Source organism: Scomber scombrus, chromosome 8, assembly GCF_963691925.1.
Source record: "Scomber scombrus chromosome 8, fScoSco1.1, whole genome shotgun sequence".
NCBI lineage: Eukaryota > Metazoa > Chordata > Actinopteri > Scombriformes > Scombridae > Scomber > Scomber scombrus.
The window spans coordinates 23,088,805-23,114,474 of record NC_084977.1 but is presented as its reverse complement, the minus strand read 5'-3'; the positions used below and the strand labels follow the sequence as shown (position 1 = coordinate 23,114,474).

General features: G+C 37.4%; 1 protein-coding gene across 1 annotated transcript; it reads right to left on the bottom strand.

Moving 5' to 3' along the window:
* Positions 1 to 345: 345 nt before the first annotated feature.
* myo1f (myosin IF) lies at positions 346 to 24,790 on the bottom strand. The gene is made up of 28 exons (XM_062423892.1): positions 24,587 to 24,790; positions 20,049 to 20,177; positions 17,058 to 17,147; positions 16,869 to 16,963; positions 16,659 to 16,746; positions 16,449 to 16,538; positions 14,542 to 14,673; positions 14,188 to 14,322; positions 13,508 to 13,640; positions 12,809 to 13,005; positions 12,575 to 12,655; positions 12,347 to 12,433; positions 12,059 to 12,145; positions 11,143 to 11,310; positions 10,768 to 10,853; positions 10,597 to 10,678; positions 10,415 to 10,521; positions 10,231 to 10,329; positions 9,752 to 9,896; positions 8,887 to 9,001; positions 8,628 to 8,797; positions 8,264 to 8,409; positions 5,399 to 5,545; positions 5,095 to 5,243; positions 4,330 to 4,422; positions 3,874 to 4,084; positions 2,503 to 2,669; positions 346 to 1,338 (listed from the first exon to the last, which is right to left on the bottom strand). The coding sequence occupies exons 1-28, from the start codon at positions 24,587 to 24,589 to the stop codon at positions 1,262 to 1,264; spliced, it is 3,309 nt and encodes a 1,102-aa protein (XP_062279876.1). The 5' UTR covers positions 24,590 to 24,790; the 3' UTR covers positions 346 to 1,261.
* Positions 24,791 to 25,670: the final 880 nt, after the last annotated feature.

Here is a 25,670-nt window from a genome sequence, read left to right as displayed (position 1 = left end):
CACACACACACACACACACACACACACACACACACACACCAGAAAAAAACCAGGCGTGTAGCACCAATCATGAGGCTTTGTTCAATCCAATTACTGCAGGCTGCAGAGCTCTAAATGAAGTGTTGGTAACACCTGCACCGTCCTCCACTGACTCTTATTTAACTGAATGCTTTCTTTGCATCATACATTTTAAATGAATGTTGACTGGACAGTTTTTTAAGTTTTATTGATTAGGTGTCATAAATTAAACCCATATGTGTATTATTACTTGTACACATCAATGTTTTTTCATTCAAACTCAAGAAAAAACACACACAAAAAATCACAAAAACAAATAAATTTAGAATTGTGTAGCTCTTTATTTTTCACATACAAAAAAGTCTTTTCAGTCTGGAATCACATTAATTTACAAGAAACAAAAAAACCAAACAAAAAAAAACCAAACAAACAAATAATGTTAAGAAAGAAATAAACTGTTAAAACATACAGGTTAAATTGGTCTTCATCTTTGTGATTATTCCTTCAAACAATCTATGTAACAATCAGTAACATACATGTAACAACTTGCTGCATGCCAACTTTGAGGTAAAAAATATGAAAATATATTTTTATTTGATTTTAATGAGGTGAAAAATGAAAAAATACCATTGACAATATTCGTAATAAGCCATGAATATAAAACTCTAAACGTCCTTTTAAAGTGAAAGAAAAAACTATTATCTGTCAATAACTGATTAAACTGAAGCAGGTGCAAACGTAACAGTTGTGTCTATTCATTCAGTATATTTTCAGATATCTACAACTTGATTTTTTGCTGTTGCCTTAATCACAAATGTTGCTCTGGATAAAAAAGGATCAGGCGAATGTAAACACTGTAGACACCAGAAAGCAAGGCATTATTTTTTATCAGGGCTGTAACTGTAGCTGGAGGTCATTCAGTCAAACGATGGCTGAAAGAAAGGTGTAAAAGAGAACGTCTTTCAGTCCAGAAAACTGACGGTGGTGAAACCTGAGCAGTGGATCTATGTTTTAACTATAATGACCAATACAGCGATGTCTCCCTCCTGAGCTCTGCTTGTACAACACGCTGCCAAACCAGTTATATGTGGCTCAAATGTCAGCAGAGTCCACTTTGAACAGCCCTGCTTTCCATTACGGATGAAGATCTCGAACAATTCACAGGCAGTTTGTTTAGCGAACAGTATGTGCTGCTTAAAACAAATACATCACTTAATAGACAGCATGATCAATCTAGTCCTGATCAAATCTTCTCCACATAGTTACCAGGGAAGAGACCTTCCCTTCCGTTAATCCTGCCCGTCCACCAGCCGGATGTATCTACAGAGGGAAGCAGCAGAGAGAAATATTATTAACCCGGAACAGCACTTTACAGCACAGAAGCTGCCGTATATCTGTCATAGTCAATCCTGGGCCTCATTTCCCAAAAGCATCCTAAAGGACAAGTTCCTATTTTTTCAGGTGTGTCTTAAAACAATAGCCAGGTGTTCATATGAACAGCTGTAATCATTCCTCCTGTTCAAACTGACTATTAAAAGATCCCCTTTAAATGTGCTTTCAATGTAAGTGCTGGGGGACAAGTTTATATGAGGCATGTCAAGTGGATATCTGCCACATTTACAATTTTTTTAGCATCAAATTCCCTTTTTGTGTTTCCTCGGACTTTGTTTTCCTGTTAAGCTGCGGTATATGGAACTATAGTAACAAAAAGAGGGATTTGAGCACTAAAAACACTAACGTTGAAAGATGTTTTCTTGATTTGAATAATTTGGATGGCTGAATTTTCATATTAGCTTCAGATAAACCTTTAAATACATTAATTTAGCACAGACAGAGGCTTGTGGATTTCATCGCTTACATTATAAGTGCATTATGGAGGAATATTCAGCAAAAGCCCAAAAGCATCGTAACTAAAGTTGCTATTAGAAATGATCATAGTTTGTTCTCATCGTCCTCCTTTCCATATTCTTGTATCACTTCTTCCTCTCTCCTGGCTGAGATGCCCCTGTGGTTCATCCCCTCTTTCCATATCTTCTGTTTTCTTTCTATTTATGGTGTGTGTGTGTTTACATACAGCGGGTCTAATACAATTGATGACAGAATGAATGATGAATATGATATTCAGAGTAATGTCTGCATCGAGCAGCAGTCAAAGATTCCTTTTTAAAAACTGGCTTACAAAGACAGTCGACTGTTTACTGCACACTGAGCTTTGGTGTCATATTGAAAGCTGAATTTCGCTTGAATTTGTCATGTACTTTTAATATATGTATTTATCATCACCTTTAGCACAACGGACATCTCTTGAATGTGCTGTACTGCTTTGGGAAATTCATGTAGAAATGTAAGAGTATTTGTAGAAATTCTCTTCGGAAACCGTCTTAACCTCTAAGATTGATCGTTAGGAGGAAACATGGCCCTGATCGTTTATTTTGATCAATATTCACACTCAATCCTGCTTCCTTATCGCCCACACTCACACACCTTCTTTGACGAGTTCTATCACGTCATCGACATCGAAGGTGATCTCGTCCGTGTCCTGGCCCATGTACTGGTATAAAGCCCGGCAGCGGGGGCCCTGGGCACGACCCTGAGGTTTAGGAGCAGGAGGAGGACGATGCTGATGACTGATGCTCCTTTTCCTCTGCTTCCTGTGACAACGAGAGACAAAAAGACAAAGAAATGAAGGAGCTGGAGAAGACAGGAGTGGCCAGATGCTACAGAGACACAAGGAGCTGGGAGATGTGTTTTTTTAGATTCTCTAAGACAACTTTATTGATATTGACTAAACCACTTACTAATGTTTTATTGCTCATTTATAAGCAATTAAAAGGAAAATAAATATGATTGATGTTTATCCTTTATATTTGATAATAATGGAGTTATACATGTTAGCAATTGATTAATAAATGGGTTGATGACTTTTTAATATGCCGTCAACTCCTCAGTTATAAATAAGAGATTAATAATGTGGTTTTTAATCAATCTAATGTGTAGTTGTGGCTGTTAATACATTTTTAAATTGTTTTTTCTTCTAGCAGGTTTCCGGGCATGAAAATGTTGTTTATTTTTGTTGGGTTTTTTTGTTGAGAATTTGCAGTATATGATTACTGTTCATTTTATGTGGTATTGTTTTGTTTTTGGGGGGTTTTACTTACTTACAAACTTACTTTTACTATTTTTTTGCATTGGGGCAACTCATATTAATGTCTTTTATTAATGGTGGATAACTTATCAATAAAGCTTTAGTAAGTGATAATCAATCATTAATAAAGACATCAGTTGAATCTTATAAACCTTTTATAAAGGTGACTTAATAGAAAGTGGTACTAAAAACCTTTTTTTGTCCTCATGTTTTTTTTGGTAAAATTAAACAGGTTTATTTAATGAATTAATCCATTATGTTCATTTGTTCAGTCTCAGTGAGCGTTAAGTCTCAACTTGCTGTTTTTTTTGTTTGTATACATGTTTTTAATGAAGTTGCCTGTCACTTGCCTGTCATTTTTACAAGGCGGCACTGTGCCATTATTTCTTTTAACACACTGGAGGACTTGGATAGACTGTCCCTACTGTGATGGTGAGGCTCTTTCCTGCAGGTTTGAGGGATTAGAAGTGATACTAAAAACCTTTTTAAGCCTTATTGTCCTCATGTTTTGTGTTTTTATTGTAGAACAGGTTTATTCTCCTCGTGTTGACTTTTATGTTTTTGCTCGGTGACAGTTAAGCCTCACCTTGCTGTGCCGCAACAACTAATTCCTGCATTCATCGATTTTTAGTGACTAAGCATCTCCACCCACACATGCTATGACAATCCTTTCTTTTCTTCTTTATATTTCATGAGGTGACTTATATTACCCTGACATTCCCTGGTCAGGCACATTGAGGAAATCCTGGTTCCCCTGGTTATACTGGTTGTGGGCTGGTGCTCTAGATCCCCTCTGGGAACCTAGTTTAGGCAGGGCTGCGCTTGGTGGCCGACCCTGTTTGTTCGGGGTGGAATATGTCATTTCTGATTGTTGTTGATTGTGATGGCCTCTGGAAAACTGGGCCGCTCCATTCTGGTGCGCTGAGGAGAGAAGAGATGGAATAACAGTGAGATTAAAACAACCTAAATAACCTTCAGATTTCAGTTTACTGCTGCTGAATGAAAACCTTAAAGCTCAAAGTACTTCTCATAGCTTACAGCGTGGTTTTGAAGTGATAAAGTGATGTTTTGAATGATTTTATCAAATCTATTCAAGTAAGATATAAAGATAAAGTACTGTTTATGACAATAGACGTAAAAGTATTAAAGTTGAGTTGTGACTTTACCTCTGCTGGCAACGTGATTTCTCCCACCACCACCACCACCACCACCACGACCACCACCACCACGAGACTGTGGCATACTCTTCCTTGTTGGCTCTGATGAGATAAATGTTCAGTTACAACATTTGGATACATAGAAATCAATGTAATGTAAACATTTTCATCCACGTCCACACTGTCCACATTATGATGATTTAAGGGAGTTAATGTTCAAACAAATGGCTCGACTGAGTACTGAAATATGCCATGTCGATTTAATTTTGATGTATTTAAGCTTGCAAGTTTTGTGGCAAAAGCCTGGAAAAGAAGGCAAGATGGATTGTTCCATTAATACTTTGTCTGATTTTATTTTATCTATTTATTTATTCATTCATTTATTTTGTTGTTGTTTTATTTTATTTTTCCACTTTGTGTACCTCTATTTACAATTTATGCTGGACAATGTTGATCTGATTATGAAGGAAGCTTCCGTTACCTAATTTAATTTTTTAAATCTTTAAAATCTTGTTCGTCTTTGTCAATATTTGAAAAAGTGTACACTGTACTTTAACCCTGGCATGTATGAATTTGTGGTGTCCTGTAAGCCCATGTGGGCTGGGCATATTGGTATGGATGACACGATAATAAAAATCTCAATCAATCAACCAATCATTTCATCTTCGTAATGTTTTCTTTCATTTTTCTTCACATGTGTGACATTTTCCATAAAGTTTGTCTTGCCTGTCCCTATTTCAAGGCTGCACTGCTTCATTATTTCTGTTAACTTACTGGAGGATTTGGGTAAACCGCTCCCTACTGTGACTGTGAGGGTCTTTCCTCCAGGCTTAAGCTGGGTCAGATCCCCCTGCCCGTTCTGGAACACCACCACCCTGGAGGTTCCTCCACCCCAGCCCTCCTTCTTCACTCTGAACTCTAGTCTGTGTAGGGAGAAAGTGTGTTAGTGGTTTGTGTGTGAAATTATCTGTGCAAATAAAAACTGTGTGTGTGTGTGTGTGTGTGTGTGTGTGTGTGTGTGTGTGTGTGTGTGTGTGTGTGTGTGTGTGTGTGTGTGTGTGTGTGTGTGACCCTTTACCTGTCAGCGAAGGATATTGTCAGTTTTCTCTTGGTCACTTCTTCGTAGCGTTTCGACAGCAGACTGAGGAACTCTGTCTTAAAGTTGGACTCCAGCAGACTGTCGTACTGAGCCTCGTGCAGGATGAACAAATCGTCCTGTCTCGTACTGAAGACAGAAACACACCATTAAAGGTAAATAAGGCAACAAATTTACACCACTGATGAAACATTAAAACACTTTCACTGTCTTAACGTGTTTTTAATGTTTGTCTCACAGCAGTAAAGCTGACACTAGTGGTAGTACTTTTTTTACTTAAGTACTTTAGTTTTGAGGTACTTTGAGTATTTCCATTTCATGCTACTTTATACTTCCACTCCACTACGTCTAAGAGGAAAAATATTGTACTTTATTTCACAGCTATAGTTACTATCTACTTTTCATATTTTACATATAAACAGTATATCTGTTATTAATTAAGATCACTTTGTTGAGATCTGATTTCACATTCACATTACAGGGTTAAAAAAAAAAATCCACATTAAATCCTGTTTTATTCAATGTTTTAACACAACAAAACAACAACATATTCTAAGAGTGGTTAATACTCCTTAAAGGTGCTGTATATCTGCATACAATATAAATTATATGACAAATATAACACTGAGTGGGGACATTTTGCATAATGAGTACTTTTTGTAGTGAAAGACTTTAACTGCAGTGACATCATGTGACCACTGTGGTGCATCAGCAAGGTAGGGATGTCGGGAGGTGTGTGTGTGTGTGTGTGTGTGTGTGTGTGTGTGTGTGTGTGTGTGTGTGTGTGTGTGTGTGCGTGTGTGTGTTCGTGTGTGTGTGTGTGTTTGTGTGTTGCGGTTTCTCTTTCATCCACCTTCCACCACACTACACCTAAACAGACACAACGGGCAGCACATTCAAGTGTTTGCAGGCAAACTAATAACAAAGGAGCTGATTGGCTGATCGTAATTACTATAACACACAAATGAACACGTCCTTCATCACACTTTCACTTTTAATACTTGAAGTAAAATTTGCAACTAATACTGTTATACGTTAACTTAAGTACATTTTTTAATGCAATAAATGACTTGTGACGAAGTAAGACGAATTATACTATATTATTGCAATCAATACTTCTTCCACAACTGACTGAAAATGCACTTGAAGTTAAGATGGCAGCACTGAAAAGAGTATTGATGTTTCAGTTTAAGCTGACATCTAAGCTTAAGTGAAAATTAGCAGTAGAAGACGTACTGTAATGTGAAGGCCTGCAAAATAATGCTTTATCTATGTATCAATCAATCAAACTTTATTTATATAGCACCTTTCATACAGATTAGTGTAGTTCAAAGTGCTTTACAGTTGCATATAGTGCTAATACAAGTAAAACTAAAGTCCAGTACTCAATTAAATGTACTGTGTTAACCTCTGATACTTCTGAAAGATGTTAATCCTGAAATGAGACTGTGTAGGTTTCAGTGTAAAAACTGTTAAGTGTCAGTCAAAGTGTCTTAAGTATTTAAAGCAGCTGTAACACTTGAAGTCTTAGTGCTAAAAGAAGTTTGAAATACCAGTTAAAGGATGTATATTTAAAGAAGCTGGATGTCAGCTCACATGTAACAGCATTACTAGCAGTAGCACGTGCAACACAGCTTGTACCACTGATTAATCAACACGTCAAGCTTGATTTGTTTACACTTCAGATAGGCGTTCTCAGCCATGCAATAAAGTGTTAAAAAACTTCATAAAAGTTACTGGAGTGCAAAGTGTTTATGGTAGCAATCGCAAATGTATTAATTTTGAAATGTATGTAATCAAGCATGCTCAATCTTGCTTTTATCATCTGAGGAATATTGCAAAAATCTGAATAAATAAATAAATCAGAAAACAATTCGTAAACTCTGAATTGTACAGAATGCAGCAGCCAGACAAACAAATACCAAAAAAATAGTTCATATTACTCTCGTCTTAATGTTTCTACACGTGGCTACCAGTTTATCACAGAATTAATATTAAAATTTCAGTCGTGACTTTAAAGCACTTCTATCTCCACTATACTATATCTCTGAGTTAATTTCCCCTTACCAACCTGCACATCTTGTCTTCACACAGACTTGTTTGCATTCCTGTGTCAAGATGAAAGACTAAAGGCTGTTAGGCAACAACCTGCCCGACAAACTTGCAAAATCAGTATTATTTCAAATCTCCTTTGAAGTGTATCAAAAGGCTTCTGAATCTCTTTTTAAATACCCTTTTCTGTTAAAGAAATATTGCTGCTGAAAATTTATTTTTACCATTTTTCCTCATTCAGTTTGGGTAAATTTATCCACGTGTGTATTTATGTTTCTTTTTCATTTTGTCCCTGTAAATATATATTGTATTAGTAGCAGTATCGATCAGTAAGTATCTGCGCCTCCCTATTCATTTAGGTATGAAGTAGTCACTCAGACATATTTATCTACAATTATAAGAACTGTTATGATTGTAGACGGCACTTCTATCTCATGTTAAATGTTAAGATAGCTCTGAATAAAAGTGTGAAATACGTGTCTTTAGATAGCTCTGAACATAAGCGTGAGAAATGACATTGTTTGCTTGAGCAATTTAATTTAAAATCATGCTTGTGAAACTGGTTCCAGGAATGTCAAGTTGTTAACTGGTAAAACAAGTTTTAAAAAGTTCATATTCTATGACCTCTCAGTTCAGTACAACATGTTCACTGGGTTATAATTACTGTGAGCAGTCACTTCTCATAATGCGGTTATTGACTGACAAAGCTGCATTCTAGTTCTTGTAATTTCACCACAGCACCAGCCACAAATGTTACTCTTAGCAACTGCGGTAGTCTAACTTTGGTTTTCCTACCTAAGAGAGACGCCACCGATGTTTCCAAACTCCAGTTTTCGTTTCAGCACCTCCTTTATCTGTCCTTTCTCAGGTCCCTTCTTCACCTTCTCCCGACCAATCAGATATATGCCTTTGGGGGTCAGGATCAAATCTCTCTTGATGGGCTATGTGGTGACAAAAAAAAAAAAAAAAAGAAGTGAGAAATGTCAGAAAGGAAAACAAGGCTTGTGGGGAAGAGGTCTGGTGCAAAGAGCAATCTAACTTGTCACGTATTTTAAAGGAGGAAGACGAAATGTGTGATCTTACATCTCTAACACAATTCATTAGAACTAAGCATGTCTTTTTCTGTCATTCTTTGAAGGACAAAAGCACAAAGCTTCACCTTGAACCTGCGGTCATACTTAGTGACGGAATCAGCAAAATCAACACGCTCCCTCTTGGTCAGAAACTGTCTGAGCTCAGGCTTCTGCTCCAGACCGAGGTAATCTCCGACAAAGTTCCTGTTGATGCTGTTCTTCCTCCGCTCTTTGGAGTTGTACAGGATGTCAGAAGCTGTGTTTCAAAGATGGACAAATATTTAAGAATCACGATCTGAAATATGCACTCAGGTAAGAACAGTATACAGAGTCTTTGTAACTCACCCTCCTCTCTCATCTGTTCATACTTCCTCCTGGCAATGTATCTTCTCCAGGCCTTCTGGATGGTCCTGGCAAAAGTGTCAAACTTCCTCTCCCTCATCTCCTCGAGCAGAAACAGCTGAGGAGTTCACATATATGATTAACTTCTCTTTACACTCCAAAAATGACCTTTCTAAGTAAGTGACGTAACCTTACATTTATATTTAAAATCAAGTCTGACATGTTCTGCATATAGATCGTACTGACTATGCAAGGCTGTTTGACTTAATTCAAGTAAATGTCACTTGCCTTGTCTTAATTAGCAGTTTCATCTTATTTGGGGTTATGTTTAGCAAGATACAAGGGAAATATCTGATTACAGATCCTCCATGATGTTCTGAAGTTTCAAGTCAAATACATCAACATTTTTGTCTTTTGGCTTTTGTGATAGTATATTCTCCACTTCATCTTGTTACAAAATGTCAAATTTCAGGTTTTAGCTTAGCAAACTGGACAACTCCAAGTTCCTTTTCCCCACATAATAACACCAGTGCTTCAGATAATGTACACCTCTTTTAATACAATGAAAAACTATGGTCTAAGAATATTCTAATTATTTTTCTTTTTAAGTATTTTACCAGTTTTCTGTCTGTTAAGTGCGATGTTTCATTGTGCAATGTTAGGAGCTGAATTTTTAATTTTATCGTTGTATACATTTGTTTTTTTTTTCATATCACTATCTTTTTGAGCTATTGTAGCAATGAATTTTCCCCACTGTGGGATCAATAAAATGTTATCTTATCTCATCTTATGTCATCCAAACAGCTTTAAACTGTCATATTACAATAGTTAAAGATAAATACAGTCAAAGTGAAACACAGCTGTTTACCGATTCAGGGTTTTTGACGAAGACTTTAGTGCGTCCCATCTGGTACTGGTCGGTATCCATGTTGACAGACCGGAGTAGGTGAAGGACCCCCTGCTGCTCTGGACCCCCCCAACGTGGCCACGTCTCAGCTGTCAGAATGGCGTACCTGGATACAACAAGTTTCAGCAGACATTATTTTATCAGCACACACAAACACAGAATAATGGAAGAAATACAGACATATACAGTACTGTGAAAAAGTTTTAGACACTTTAAATTTCTTCTTTCTTCTGTTGATTTAGGCTGTTTTTTGCATTATAAATAACTGTGTGCAGGTGTACTGAAGAGAAGTGGTGGTGTTTTAAAGGTATGTCACACCAAATATTGATTTGATTTAGGGTTCTAGTGTTTACTGAACTTTGTATGAAACTTTACCTTTACTGCCTTCAAGTTTTTTGCACAGTACTAAACATTTACAAAACTGTACATTAATAACTCACCGTTGCAGAAATTTACTGAACAGTCTGCGATACGCAAATCCAGCTCTTCGCACACGTATATTTTCCCGCAGTCCCAGGTATTCGACCTGATGCTTAGCCCTGAAAACAGATGCGAGACCACTCTTCATAAGGACCTCTTGACCATGTGTTTGATGTGAATATGTGTCGAGGTGCTGATGCTGACCTGCTCTCCTCCCAGTCTTTAGGTCTTTTTGTCTCATTAGGTTTGATACAGCGGATATAGTGAGGAGTACACTTCATCAGTGTGTTCACCAGCTCATTAGCTTGTCTCTGTTGGAGAAATGAGTGTGAAATTTAAGGCATTGTTAGAAGTTAAAAATAGAAGGAAAAAGAAACTATCCTCACCTTGATCTTGGAGCTGGCTGTGCTCGGCCTGCCTTTCTTATCCATGCTGAGGTTATCAGGGAACAAGCTACGAATGAAGCCACTGTAGAGGCAAATTCAGGAGAAACAATTTTTCACAGCTGATCTGTAGTAAACATAAGTAAAAATGTGTGATAAATAGAGGAGACTCACTATTCACTGCTTTGCATGAGCTCAATGAGGTCAGGGAAAAGCACATCCCGGTTTCTTTCACAGAAGCCGTTGATATCATACGACACCTGAGATGACAAAAGAGATTATAACTGCTGTTCAAAGTTTACATAACCAGCAGAAAGAAAAAACATTGTGAAGTTATTTGCTTTGTGTGCTAATGCCAACAAGCAACAATGCCTACTTCCTCTTTGTGTGGCTAAATCACGCACACGGCAATCACGCCAAAAATCTCTCAACAAGAGTCATCAAACAAAAATAACTAATAAGCACATTGGTGACAGAGACAGAGGGTAGTATTTCTGCTACAGGAGAGTCATTCTGACTAATTATTTCAAGTCCAGGGTAGCTTCCTACCTTGCCAGCATAATGATGTATGACGAAGCCAGAGTTCCAGCTGTTGAAATGTTCGTGTGTCCCCACAGCAGCCTGCAGTTTCTGCAGTAGAGTGCCATCTGCACCCTCTCCTTTGGCATGCATGGTGGCACACACATCATCCAGCACGCTCATTACACCAGGAGGGTTCTGCAGACAGAGAGAGCATGGTTTTAATTTTACTGCAATACAGTTAAGCTGCAACAATAAGTCAATTCATTGCTAATTGCTAACTATTAATTTAATTGCCAACTATTTTGATAATCAATTGATCATTTGGAGTCACTTTTTAAGACATAAATCCTGATTCCAGCTTCTCAACTGAATGAGTTGAGACAAAAGAAGACATTTGAGAATGTCACCTTGGGCTTTGGGAGACACATTTTCACCATTGTCTGCCATTTTGTAGACCAAACTAATTGATTAATTGAAAAAATAATTGACAAATCAATGAAGATAATCGTTAGTTGTAGCCGTATGATACAGAATATTGCCAAATAAGCTGATACTACACGTTTTTGTGTCTGGAAAAACAATTTTCAGTCAATTTCACAGCAAACATTCAGAGGATATCCTGCTTTTCTTATACTTATGTGATAGTACACTGAATCTATTTGGGTGCTGGTTAGGCAAAACAAGCATACATTTGTGATTGTGATTTTGTAGACCAAACAATTAATCAGGAGAATAATCTGTAGATTAATTGATAATTAAAATAATTACTAATTGCAGACCTAAGGTGGAAAAAAACTGAAAGACACTGACAAAGAGCCATTCAGCATGAAATGAAAAAAATAAAGAAAAAAAATAAGGTCAAGCAAGTCAGTTTGAATAAATTCCTAAAAAACACATATTCATTTTTGGTATATTGATTAAGGTGATGTCATTTTGAGCTTACCAATTTATTTTCAATAAGGTCACACACAATCTTGTTATTGAAGTACTCAATGGGTGTCCACTTGATGCCCTCCTGAACATACTCTTCCTGGGATAAAATTAAAAGACATAGAAAGAAAATATCTCAGAGGAAACCTGATGGAAATAAGTGTTACGACAGTGGGTTTTAAATGTTTGCAGAATGGAAAAGAGGTTCGCTCTCCCATTTACTTTAATAATGCTGACAGAAACAAGGAGAGCAAATTAAAAAAATATGAATTAACAAAAGTAATAAATGCTGTGTAGCTACCTGCTCAGCCTTCAGAGTCAGTTCAATAAAGATCTGTTGCAGTTTCTCGTTGACAAAGTTGATACAGAACTGCTCAAAGCCATTTCTCTGCCGAGGAGAAAATAATCCAGTCAATGACTATCACCACACAGTAAAACAAACCCTGCTGTATCGTATGTAACACTAACATCTGTTATTTTACGGGCTGCCTATAAATATTATGTAACTGCTAGTTGTAAGAGGGCTTACCTGGAATATCTCAAACCCATAAATGTCAAGTACGCCGATGCTGAACTCTTCATGTGGTTTCTGGATGGCTTTATTTATAGACTGCAGAAGACAGACAGAGAGAGAGCAGAAAGAGAATATAAAGTATGAATGATCTCGATTAATGTAGGTAGAAAAAAACAGGAAGTTTAATTTAATTTAATTTAATTTAATTTAATTTGCATTTGTTTCTACTGTATCATAAAGTTTGACTACCTCCACCAGGTAGTCAAAGAGTCTTGCATAGAGGGCTTTGGCCAGCGCGTCTCGTGTGTAGGTGGCCTGCTCCTGGTTCAATGTCACGTTAATGGACTCACACTTCCCTGCCCACTTTGACTCCATCTTCCGGCTTGTCAGCTTGTCCTGCAGACGGTTTGGGTCGATGCCCAGCAGATAAGCAGGGAAGGCGAGCACTGGAGCAAACAAAGGCCAAGTTAGGTTTGAAATTAACAACCAATATATTAACAGTGTAAAAATGAGGCTTACAGTGAAGATTCAGACATGTCTGGCTGCCAGACTGAAATGGAGAAGACTGCCTGAAAATGTAAATGAGGATGCGACTAAAGGTTTTTTGAAATCGTAGACAGTGACTGTGAGGGGGGGGGGGGGGGTAAAATGACCATATTGGATGTAAAACACCAATTATCTGTTGAGAAAAGAATCGCTAGGCAACGACCACAGGAGACGATAAACTAGACCACTAATGTGCACAGATTTTATCAATTAGCAGAGTCTCTGCTATGGGACCACTTTGTCATGGTAAGCTCTAATTTGCTCAAATCCCTGAGGGGTGCACACAAAAAAAGAACAATTTTATACTCCAAGTGGGAATATGTGTGCACAATACATGCATGAGTGAACCCGTGTGAGATATGTGAAGGTGTGTCAGGCTGCATGTGTGTTTGTCTCACTCACAGTCTGTGCTCTCCACCTGCCCATAGTTGCCTGCCTCTATGAAACTGATATTTCCAAGGTGGAGGATGCCTCCGATGATCTGCAGCACCTGAGTCTGGATATCGCCGGTGATCCCAATCACTTGCATGGCTTCCTGGGGACCACAAGACAACAGCGGACATTGAGGGCAACAGTCAGAGGCATTACTAATGAACATGGGCAGGATTCATTGGAAGTATTTGTTCAACAAAACCTATTTTTACATTTTAAAGATCGTGGTTGGCTGATATTAAGTGACAGTAGACGAAAAGGTGACTTCCTGAGTAATTTATTTTCTATATCAGAACCCCTGGGAGAGAATATAGCATCTACAGTATATGCTAATGATACACAAATCTGTTGTCAGATTTTTTTTCTCCTTGATTTTTGGTGAAATATTGGAAATGTGATAATTTTATGATTTTTTTGTCTTCTGTGATAGTAACTGAATGTATTTGGCTGTTGCTGACTGTTGGTTGGACAAAATAAAACATGTGAAGACACTGACTTGGGCTGTGGGAAATTATAATGGGAACTGCAAAACAAAATCTTCAACTAGATCTTGATTTAAAAAACTATTCATTAATTAATAAGAAGCAAATGTTTGAGAAAAGGCAAAAAAAAGCAACATAATCACTATAACTTATCCCCAGATTTTATACCATAGTCTCCTGAAAGTCTTTGCTGTCATTGGTTCCATCCACCTTGTAGGTCCCGGACTGGTTGAGGTAGTAATAGTAATCTGGGGTCATGAGTCCCAGGGCCTCCTTTTGCTGAGCGGTGGCACCCTCTATCATCTGGAAGACAACAGTGCAAGTAACGAGAAGTTAAAGATGAACCTCAAGAATGTGTTTCTCAACGTAAGCACAAGAAGAAAAAAAAGGAAGAATAATTTAATTTCAAATGTGTAAAACCGAAAAAGAGATCGTTTTTCCACATTTCTGTGACATTTAGCATGATCTTTCAGTTCATGTGTCTGATCTGTGGCTGCAACATGTCGCTCGTCAGCCTCTGACCTGATAGTAAATGTGGAAGTTCCTCTCGTTCTCATTCTGGCTCACCACCCTCGACTTCTCCAGCAGGAAGTTTGAGATTTTTCCGCCGTCTGGCTCTCCTCCTCTACTGAACTGAATCTCAAAGTATTTCCCCTGGTAGATGCAAAAATCAAAGTCAACCCTCAGATGTGACAAACAGGCTGTTGGCTTGATTAATCTCCCAAATCTGGTTAACTTGGCAGGTGTCAAGGACAAAGAAAGCAGAGGAAATCCCCCCATTATGCACATAAAATTGACGCTTTACTGCAGCATCACTGAGGCATACAGGTACAATTGAATAATGAGAACATAACAGTCATCCTGTAATGTTGAAACAGTAGAGAAGAAGAAACCGTGACTTCCGTGATTGCTGCATCTGTCTGACCTAGAAAAAAAATATTCAGTGTGCATCTTGCTACATCAGCCCACAAATAGGGTCCCAACCAGACACTTTATTTACAGGAAATTTTAAATTTGAGATGTCATGCTCTCACTAAAGCTGCAGCACATGCAGCGTTAATGTGGTGCATAGGTGTGAAATTACAGCATCTCGACCCTGATGAGAAATGACAACGGTGAGCACAAAACTAACACTGTTAACTGAAACACAGCATTTATGATGCATTTTAATCCGACAATTAATATTTCCTCAATTTCTGGTTGAAATGGTTGATCAATTATCTCATTATTTAACAATAATGTTATTATTAATTGTTAGATACTGCCTGAGTTTCCACAGAAAGAATTATAAGAAATCAGCTTTATATTTATTCTTTTTTATTACATTATTATTTGCATCCTCTCATTGAGAATGAAAGCTCATTCTAATCTTTGCAACAGCAGCTGAAAAACAACCTTACAGCAAAGTCCATGTACGAGCTGTTATGGAGGTTTTAATCGTATCACACAGCCTTCCTCTGCAAATGGAGTTTAACCAGCTGCAGTTTCCAATGTTAAGAAATTTTAAGCCAACATGGACCTAAAAATTCCAAAGAATGTGTTAACTTGGCTCTAATAGGTTTTATTTTAGCTGCCAGAATCTTACTTTGCATGCAGAAAAGTCAAGTTAAAAATAAAATTAAAAATTAAAATGTGTTAAGAACAGAAAATCCAACATTTTAATTGATGATTACAAACCTTCATAACTGTAAGGAGAACAGTTTATTGTTATAATTTTGTTATCTTGTTCTGTAATTTGTCTTTCTTGTTCTATTCTGTACTCACAACATTTATTGCACATCTGTCCGTCCTTCCTATGTTGCTCTTCCAGAGATTTCTTCCTGTTTCTTTTCCTGTGTTAAAGTTTTTTAAGGGAATCTTTCCTTATTTAAATCAAGGGTCTAAGGACAGAGGATGTAGTATTTCTATAGACTTTAAAGCATTTATGATTTGTGACATTGGGCTGTACAGATAAAACTGACGTGACTTGACTTAGAGTGTTATACATGAGGGAAATGTGTGCAGTGACTCATCTGGTGGAGGGGGCTGGACTCAGCTGCACTTGTGGTTTAACATCAATGGGTACACCTCAAAAAATGTTTGCACGATGAACTATGGGTTGATTATGATATTATTAGTACGGTATTATAGTACGGTACATTTTCTGTGTAGCCTCAGAGCTGTGAAAAGCCTATCATTTATTAATATAGGGGTGTCTTTCTTTTCTGTTTATTTATGGGTGAACTTTATCTGTGTTGTCAGGTTTTATGAGGTTTTTTTAAAAAAGTAATAAAAGTAGAAATTCAAACATCTACATGACTCAAGATTACTACTACAAATCTACCTTCAAATCTCCTAATACATTAAAACCCTGGTGCATAAATAAACTCCATGAAAGTAACAGAGCAGGCAAAATAAAAATAAGGCACTGAAGAGAAAATCTTACTCACAAAACGACTAGAATTGTTGTTGCGGACGGTCTTGGCGTTACCAAAAGCTTCAAGCAGAGGATTTGACTGCAGGATAATGTCTTTCACATGCTGCAAGATACACACACACAGTGACACAGAATGAGACACAGAAAAATCTATATACCACACCACAGGAAGTTTAAAGGTGTCTTGAGTCATTTTAGCGGCACGGCTGCGTGCTGTCTATACCTGAACTTTTGATCCTCCTCCAGATACTTTGGAGATGTAGCCCATGATGTATTTGGCAGCCACAGTCTTTCCAGCACCACTCTCACCGCTACCACAACCATGCCGTGAAAAAGTAGGAGACACCACAAAACAATATAATGTTACTCCCCTAGAAGACCTCAACATGTTATAGACTGTGAAGAAAAATGCGTTACGGCTGCTGATGATCACCTAATGATGACACACTGATTCTCAGCATCAATCATCATGTTTCTGTACATGTTGTCAGACAAGGCGTAAATGTGGGGTGGGTTCTCATACTGGGCCTACAGAGAGAAAGAGATCTGCTGTCAGTCCAGGTGAAGGGAATATACCACATCGAACACATTTACAGGTGATAAAGTAATGAAGTTTACTCACAGCTCCTTGGTAAAGTTCAATTTCCCTGTCAGTGAAATAGGGCATCTGTTTAAACGGGTTGACTGATATCAACACTGGGCCGATGTAAGTCTGTGCAGAATGGTTAAGGAGTTTCACAGGAGCAATAAACAAGATGTTTAGTGTTTCTAAACATGATCCTCCCTGCATGTGTTCCTGCTTTAACAAACCTCTCATTACGAAACAAACTAACAAACATACTTCTCACTTTTTTTACATAATGAAATTACACAAGAAACAAAATAATCTATTCAACTAAATTAAAAGTTTGGTCGTAACTGTGTGTAGAAAGTGCAAATTTGAGTTTACGGTGCTGGAAGTGGGAGCAGGTCAAAAAGTCAGAGCCTGAGATTAAAGAGGAACTGCCTCGGGAACAAAATGTCTTTCTCCTTCAAAATGTCCAGCATTTAATGCTTTGAAGACTTCTTCGAGAGGGAAGCCATTTAAACAAGGAATGGAGGATGTGTGGATGACTTTTTGTACAGTGGGATTTGGTGAAATGAACAAATGCTTCTTAGAAAAAGTTCACCTGGAAGAGGGTAAGTCATGGTTAATTTAAACATGAAGTAGTAAGCTATTACTTGGACCATATAGCCAAAACTAGGGTCACTAATGCAATTATCGAGTATTTCTAGCTAAAATGTGAAGGTTTAAATCCTATGAAGTGCATTTTGTCTTTAAAGTCCATGTAAAGTAAGAATAAATATGTGTTCTGAGTTTGACATACCACAGAAAAGTGTGTTGTTAACCACCCTGACAAATTTGAATGATTAAAAAAATCGCCAAATATATGAAATTAGGCTTCAGATTTGTGTAAAAATCAACCTCTTTCTCTTCTCCCAAACCCTGTGGGAGTGCCCGCCGAGTTCGCTGAAACCCCGCCCCCTACCAAGTGTCACCTGTCAATCAAAGTCACCACCTCTACCAGAAACATGGATGCTACTTCTGAGAGCGTTCTGTTGCTAACTCAGCTGCTAGCTCGGCGGCTAACTCAGCTAACTGGCTAACTGTAGACTGTAGTAGTAGTAGTGTGCGCTGAATGTATTAATACCTCTAAAGCAGACGTGGCGGTGATTTTCAGACCCGCCCACTAAATCCTGAACACAGAAATCTTGAAACACAGTTTGTGAAGCCTAGCGCCACAATTCAAATCTAAATGGTTGAATTGCTTTTTACACCTTTTTTAGAAATACATTTATGACCTATTTAATGTGTTTGGGAGAAAATGTCTGAATTCACTTTACACGGTCTTTAATAAATGGCAGTTACATAGTTTGAGTTTCTCAAAGTTCACAATTCAGTTTTATCTCTTGTCCGAACATCATTTTTGAGTGTTTTTATATTCTCTTTTATGTACTCTTGTCTCTTCATTTAAAATGTTTTGATGACTTGCCTTGAATGTATAAATACATTTATTTAATCAAATATTTTTTTACTGATTAGCTAAAAACCGACCATCATATAAAACTGGTTTTGACTTGCTTGTGGGTCGTAATAGCTAGCAGAGCAGTATGTCAGAGAGAGAGAGACATGTGATTTGATCTCAGCTGCCCTAAAAAGTTCTGTTTAAATTTGAAAACAGTGTGGCTGAAGAGTAAATTATTGAAACTCTTCTTCCACCTCATATGAGAGGAGGTGACCAACAGCCATCTACTGCACATACCGTTTCACTTTCTGACTGTGGCTTCACTGAAACTTAAGTTTGGACTATTTTTAGCACAAGAACAACAAAACCATTGAGAAACCCTTTTTTTTTTTTGGGTGTTTCTGGTCAAAATGATCTGTGTATGGACGGTACTGGTAGGGGGTGGTACCATTGGACTCGTGACCATTGGTCAGTATATTGGGGTTAAAGTCTTGTGATATTCTTTATTTTTCTTAATGTCCACAAAAGCTATGAGACAAAAAAACAACCATTAATTGATCCAACTAAGATGTATCTCATCTGTGCCATAGAGATCTACTGTTGTCCAAAAACTACTAGAAACATGTCAGTGAGCCACACTGTTGTTCTTGTTGACATATTTCTTCATTAACATAATTGTTCACTCAAAATAAATGTAGTTTAATTACAAAAATACTCAATAGAGCACCATGCATTAATCCACTGCTGAGTTCTCAAAAATGCGCTATTTACTTGTTTTTGAGTAAAATTTACAACCAAAATGAAGAATATCACCAGTCTTAATGTCCGTTCTTGGTCTAATAAAAGAACTAGCAAAGTATTCTATGTCATCAAAGGAGCAACAACACTAACCAAAGAGATCCTTCACCTAAATGTACCATCTGGCAACCCAGAAGCTGTTTTATGCACTAAAATGGCTCATACATATTAATAGTCATTATCAAGCTGATGAATTTAAGTCAACACATAAATCCCTTATAATCATGTCAGTGTAGTTTTAATTCAGGTGAAATGTTGGAAGTTCTGCTGTGCTTGAAGAAGACAGAAGTGAACTGTTGAGTCAGTCACACGCTGAATGCAGAAGTGGAAGAGTGAATTTCTTGTGTTCATGACCATATATGTGTGTTTGATTGTTAATTGGGTATTGACATATTTGTGGTATGGGGATGGACGCAAGAGTACAGCATGAAACTTTAAGTACGCTTAGAGGGTCATAGCCTATGAATAGTTTGTGAAAGGAAATGTGTTTGATTTAGATGGATGACAGTAATGCCTTTTTTTAACTTTAAATTTCTGGTGCATTTCTAAGATTAAAAAAAAGAAGTTAAACATCTGCTGACGGATAGCCATGTTACTGAACTTCCTTTTATCAGTCATAATAACTTCCTGCCTTCAGACTAAAACAAGAATATAGTTTATCTAGTTAATCTGGTATAGTTTATTTTTGACGCTCATCATCTTAAATACAGTGAAACAGTTAAAATACAAAATGATCTATGAGAAACAGTAAAATGACATAACTGACCAGAATGACAAAAGAAAAGTCTTAATCAGACACTGAAGGATACAAAGATGAAGTCGTCCAGGTATCTTTTCTTGAGGTTTTCCACAATGGCGTCCTCAGAGATCTTGGACAGCAGGACCATGTCGTCCACTCCGCTCTGCTTGACATTTTGACTCTGCCAGTGGTACTTAGCCTGAATCACACACCACAGAGATGGAGAAGGACAGTGGAAGATGAAAAAGAAGTTGAAAATTCATCATTTCTGGAAGTCTTAACTTCTTTATAATAAAAAAAATCATGAAATGGAAATATTACCATGTCTTAAATGATTAAATGTGGCACAACACTGATTTTACAAAGTTTAGTTTAATAGTCACGAAGAGTAAAAACTGTATAGTTTGAAAGACTACATGCTTATGATATATTACCAGGCAGGAATGGTCTAGTAAAAAATACTATTGAGTGGCAATATGGGAAATGTACGATTCAGTGTTTTTATGACTTGGCTCATACTTGATGTCAGTATATCGCAAACTCTGCTGATCCAGTTTTTATGATTTATTTATTTAATTAGAAGTGTTATTCTGCATGTTTATGTTCAAGTTCAAACTATTTGAACTGAGAAAGAAAGAAAAAAAGAATGAAAGAAAAACAAACAAAGCAAGAAACTTAAGGGATGTGCAATACGAGGATGACGCTTTACTGTAGATTCAAGTTTATGCTCTTTAACCTGAACTGTGACAGATGAACACATATAACAAGCAACTAAGAAATAAAGAAACGACAGAACGAGCAAATGAAAAAAAGAAACAAATTAAACAAAATTAAGGAAATAAACCAGAAAAAACTAACAACTGACAAGCAAATAAGGAAACAAAACTTACTGGACATACAATACTAAATTTAGGCTCACTCTAGCTGAAACTTAACAACAACCCTATTTTTATTTTTCAAGCAAATAAACAGTAAGAAAGAAAGAAAGAAAGAAAGAAATGGAGCAGTGGAGGCATGCGGCAGTGTAGGCATCAGTGCAGAGTTCTAAGAATGACATCCACTGTGGTGTTTTTAGTATGTTACAGGAAGCTGGGGCTAGTTGCCAGGCAACAGGTCACCGATGAGGTGAGTTCATTTTCAAATTTGGACATTTTAGAGAAGTACAACCAATTCTGTTCTTCAATTTGCCTAACATGTATATACATGGTCATAACATGGTGACGAAACAACAACTGCTTTGACTTTGGCTTTTTGAGTTGTGCAATGACTTCTGTGACTAAAAGTTTCCCAGATGACACAATCCATATAGTTTTTCTCGTTCAAGATGCCGTAAATGTGAGAACTCTGAAGTGAACTTGTCTCCTTGGTTTTCCTTAAAAGAAGCTGGTCTCTTTGATGTGTGAAGTTGAACAGGTCTTTGTATTGACACAGTGTATATGGTTGTGGTCTGGGCCCTCATTTACTGCTTCACAGGTGCTCAGTGACAACACTACAACTTTACAACAAATTGTAAGACAACAAATATCTTTATAACATAAATATCTTTTTTTAGTTTGAAACACAGAAAAAGAAACAATCAATATAACCGGAGTGCTTTCTTGTATTTTTCTGGACAACATGAAATTGAGTCTGGTTTGTTTTCCAAAGATGCCAAACGTGTCAGGAAATGTGATATAATCATATAAACATTCAATTAAAAGGCATCTTGGCTATTAAGCCCCCTCCCAAAAAATTAATAAATGATAATGTCAACATGGTTTTTGTTAATAGTTTTGTAACAGATACTGCAACTAGATTCAGCGTTCCCCTCAAACAGGCTAACGTTTACGATGATTCATTTCAGAATAATAAGTATGAAAGCTTCCTGCTGGCATTTAATTTATATAATGTCAAATATATACTGTACTAAACATTACATTTAAGAGAAGTTAAAGATTTTATGTGTTCTGTTTTTCTGGCATAAAATAGGGTTGTGTTTACCATGTTAATGAGAGTAATGTTCTTATTAACGCCTCTCTCTTGTGGTATGTGTGACTTATAAATAAGTGTAAAGAGTGTGACATGTTGTTGATGTTTTCAGAAATGGCGGAAGTCATAGGTTTATTTTTAGGTGGATGGTAAGTTAATACATCATACTTTTAATCAAATAGAGTTTCTCCATGGCCTCATCTTCTTCCTATGTCATTGTGAGTAATGGTTAAATTATATATATATATATATATATATATATATATACATAAGAAGAATGACAAGGGAGCAAGGAGTCCTTTGGCGCCCATGTTGCCTAGCAGTGTTGTTCACACGACCACTTAAGCATATTGTGTACACGACTTCCAACATCTTGAGTTTTATTTGAGGGCAACATTTGTGTTTTCAACAGCTGTCACTATTACAACCATGAACACATTCTGCTGAAAGTAGCCAGTCAACACGGTCACTCAATACACCCAAACACCTTTCCTACACCTGAAGCTACAAGTCATGGACAGACTGTGTGTTGCTAACAAGGATTTTGAAGAACCAGCCTGGATGCTATCAGGCTCAGTGTGACCGTCTACAATAGAACGCAATGTTATGACTTAATTCAAGATTTGAACAGTATTTAACTGAAATAATGTGGAGGTAGGGGGCATAATTATGAAAACAAATAATACGGTAGTTTTAACAAAGAGTTAGATTAAGCAGGTGTCACATATACACTGAAGTGCTGTATATGTGATACGTGATGAGAATTCAGTGTGAATTTATTTCTAAGAGCTTAAATACCCTCAAGGGGAAATTCTGTCGGAAGTCTAATACTAAATTAAACTCCTGAAACCGCAAGCAATGATATACTGTCTCAGTTTTCAGCTGTCTGTAAATTAGAGCAAATGTATGTCAAAACAACACATCATTTTAATTTTGACATTTGGTCAGACAGAAAGTAGAGCAGGATGAAAACAGCCTTCTTTCAGGTAAAAACAAACCCCTGCTGCTCATATTCAGATAGAGGAGCACTGTAAACGCTTGACTAATTTTCTTTATTGTTCAAAGCCCTTATTTGTAATGTCCCAATCATTTCTCCTGTGATGCACCAACTTGACAAGTAAATATTGTTATTATTATAATTAATTGTATACACTTTTTATTGCAGGGACTCAAAAATGAACTGTAGACTGTGATATTTCTGGAAAAAGCAGCTAATATCCAAGACCTTTTTATTTGTGATGCTCCAAGAATAAAAAAATACTTTCAAAGAACTCAACAGCATTGGACGAAATGTTCTTGATGTTGTGTTGAAACACAGATGTGAAACCCACTGTTGCCAGTTTTCATTGAGAAGCACCTCTAGTCTTTAGACACTGAGCTGTTGCTAGAGAGTAGACATTGGTATGCAGTTAAAAAATGCAGATTTATCTTGAGAACCACAAACAAATGCCAGTTACCTCTGCTATGTGGTTTTAGCAGAAGTCTCAACATTGCTGAGATCTCAAAACCTCCAAAGCGGAAGTTACTGAACAGTGTTGAAAAAAGAGTGAGCTTGCCCTTTAACGCCTCTCACGTCACTTCTGTAAGAGACTTTCAGTGTGTCAATTACAAATAAGTGGACTAAAATTACCCCCTTTGAACCATCACACTTAACACCTTTTGAAAGTATGATTATTAAGTCAAAACACTACATATTTTTTATTTTCACACTGTCAGAGATACATTTCTCTGCACATTTTGGAGATCTTCAACCTTAAATCTACCTGTTTAGTGAAATGTAAGCAATTTGAAGCATAGTTTTGCCTGTAACAATGAGGCTGCGTCCCTGTGCGGTCTACTGTGCGAAGACTGTTCTAATTCTCAGAGAGGAAGTTTGTGGCAGAAACTTTAGGCCCTCCAAAGTCCACTTCCCCCTCTCACACCTCAGCGCTATTGTGAAACTCTGTAAACTTTGTACATGCTACTGGTTCTCTTCCTGCAACTGTCTGCTCTGTAGATTGCTAGGTTGCCCCTCTGAGTGCAGCAAACGCTCATAGATGCAAATCTTGCACACTGAACTTACTGTATAGTTCAGTCCATTCAATATCTGATTAACATAGTGTTTTTTGTCCTTAGTTTACGAATATCAATTCTTTATCATTTTTCCTGTCAATTTCTTGTTCTGTATACAATGTAAGTCTATGTTTTCATAATTAGTCCAGATCAAAATTTTTTCATTCATTTTCCAATTTGTGATCAAATTGGATGCACGAATTACAGTAACATTATGCTGTATTGATCTAATCGAAATACAAGGGCTTGTCCTGGAAAAGAGGAAACTCTCTGCAGCATTTGAAGATGATTCACATCCTTTATCATGTCAAAACAAACTGAGCATGAATACTCTCTTATGGCTTTTCAAGTGGAAACAACTAAGATGAAATGGGCTTTTATCGCTTTTACAAATAGAAAGCTGCCTCAGAAGTCACATTTATGCCAGAAAGACAGCTAATTCTGTGGAAGACTGAGTGAAAATGTCACAGTGAGAATGAAAAAATGTCATTGTAAGATATATAAGCTTCAATTATGCACAGGAGTATGCACACACGATAGAGCTTTCACAAGGTGTGAGATAGAATCAATGAAGGTGTGGTACAGTACCATCGTTCCAGTTGGCCTCTCCTCCCCCGATCCCGCCTCAGGTTTCCTCTGTCCAGAGGGTGTATGCGGTTCTGCCTGTGTGTCTGAGTGTTGTAAAAGTCCACAGATTGAGCTCCTCAGACTTCAGCCATTACAGAGCTGGACAGTCGGAGCCAGCAGCAGCCACCGACCTACAAGACAATCCACTGCAACATTCAAACCTACTTCCTCAAACTCCCAGATGTAGTGTGTGAAACAAGAACTGTTCTAAGATAACGCACACGCACACCCACACACATGCACACTGATGCACAAACTCACAACGCCAAGTTAAGCTCTTACTTCTCTATTTCTGTCATATACAAAGTCATTGGACTGAGGAAGAAATAATGACCTAACGTGTTGATGTCAGTGTTAGTGTCAGCATAACCCAAAGGTTCAGGACACAATTAGTCAATTCAAATCATTTTGCAAACAGCAGACGAGTGTTGATGGAAACCTCAAAGCTTACAGACTGACAATTATCTTCAATCTGTTGCTAAATGATGGTGTTACTGTTGTTTGCTGCCTGCTCCACCCAGGCTGTGGTTACTTCATGGTGTTTTCGTGTTGTCAGATGGTGCTGCTTCCAACGCCCATAATAACTGATGCAGGTTCATACAGAGGTAGCAAGCACAGTTATGCTGGGTGGAGTGTGAGTAGTAGAGGCGTCTGAACGTTCGCTTTGTTGTGCTGTAGATTATTTTTTGAGTGAGACTGCTGAAGAAGCAAAAGATTGTTAACAAGAAAGTAGTTTTATTACTACAGGCCTGTAATAAGTGTAAGTATATGAAATGATATGAAATAAACAACTAGGTTCTGCAACGTTTCCTGCAGACTTTCATTCTCAGTGTCCCCAGGTTAGATCTGTGGTGGTGATCAAAGGACAACACAGATGAGCTACAGATAAGCTAGTAGTAGACAGGATGCTCTCCTCTTAGGATGTAACATTAAGCAACCCACTCATGCAGTTACAGCCTCTATAGGTGAACAAGACCATTACAGTTTCATCATACAACGATTTGAAGAGCTGCTGACAGAAAGTGGAGCTCTTAACACACACTCT

What these genes read in the sequence shown, in the direction of transcription:
- myo1f (XM_062423892.1), bottom strand. An exon ending in ACAACAATTCTAGTCGTTTT is followed by an intron (nt 14,674 to 16,448) that starts GTGAGTAAGATT and finishes TGCATCTACCAG; the next exon opens with GGGAAATACTTTGAGATTCA. An exon ending in TCTTTGACTACCTGGTGGAG is followed by an intron (nt 12,656 to 12,808) that starts GTAGTCAAACTT and finishes TGTCTTCTGCAG; the next exon opens with TCTATAAATAAAGCCATCCA.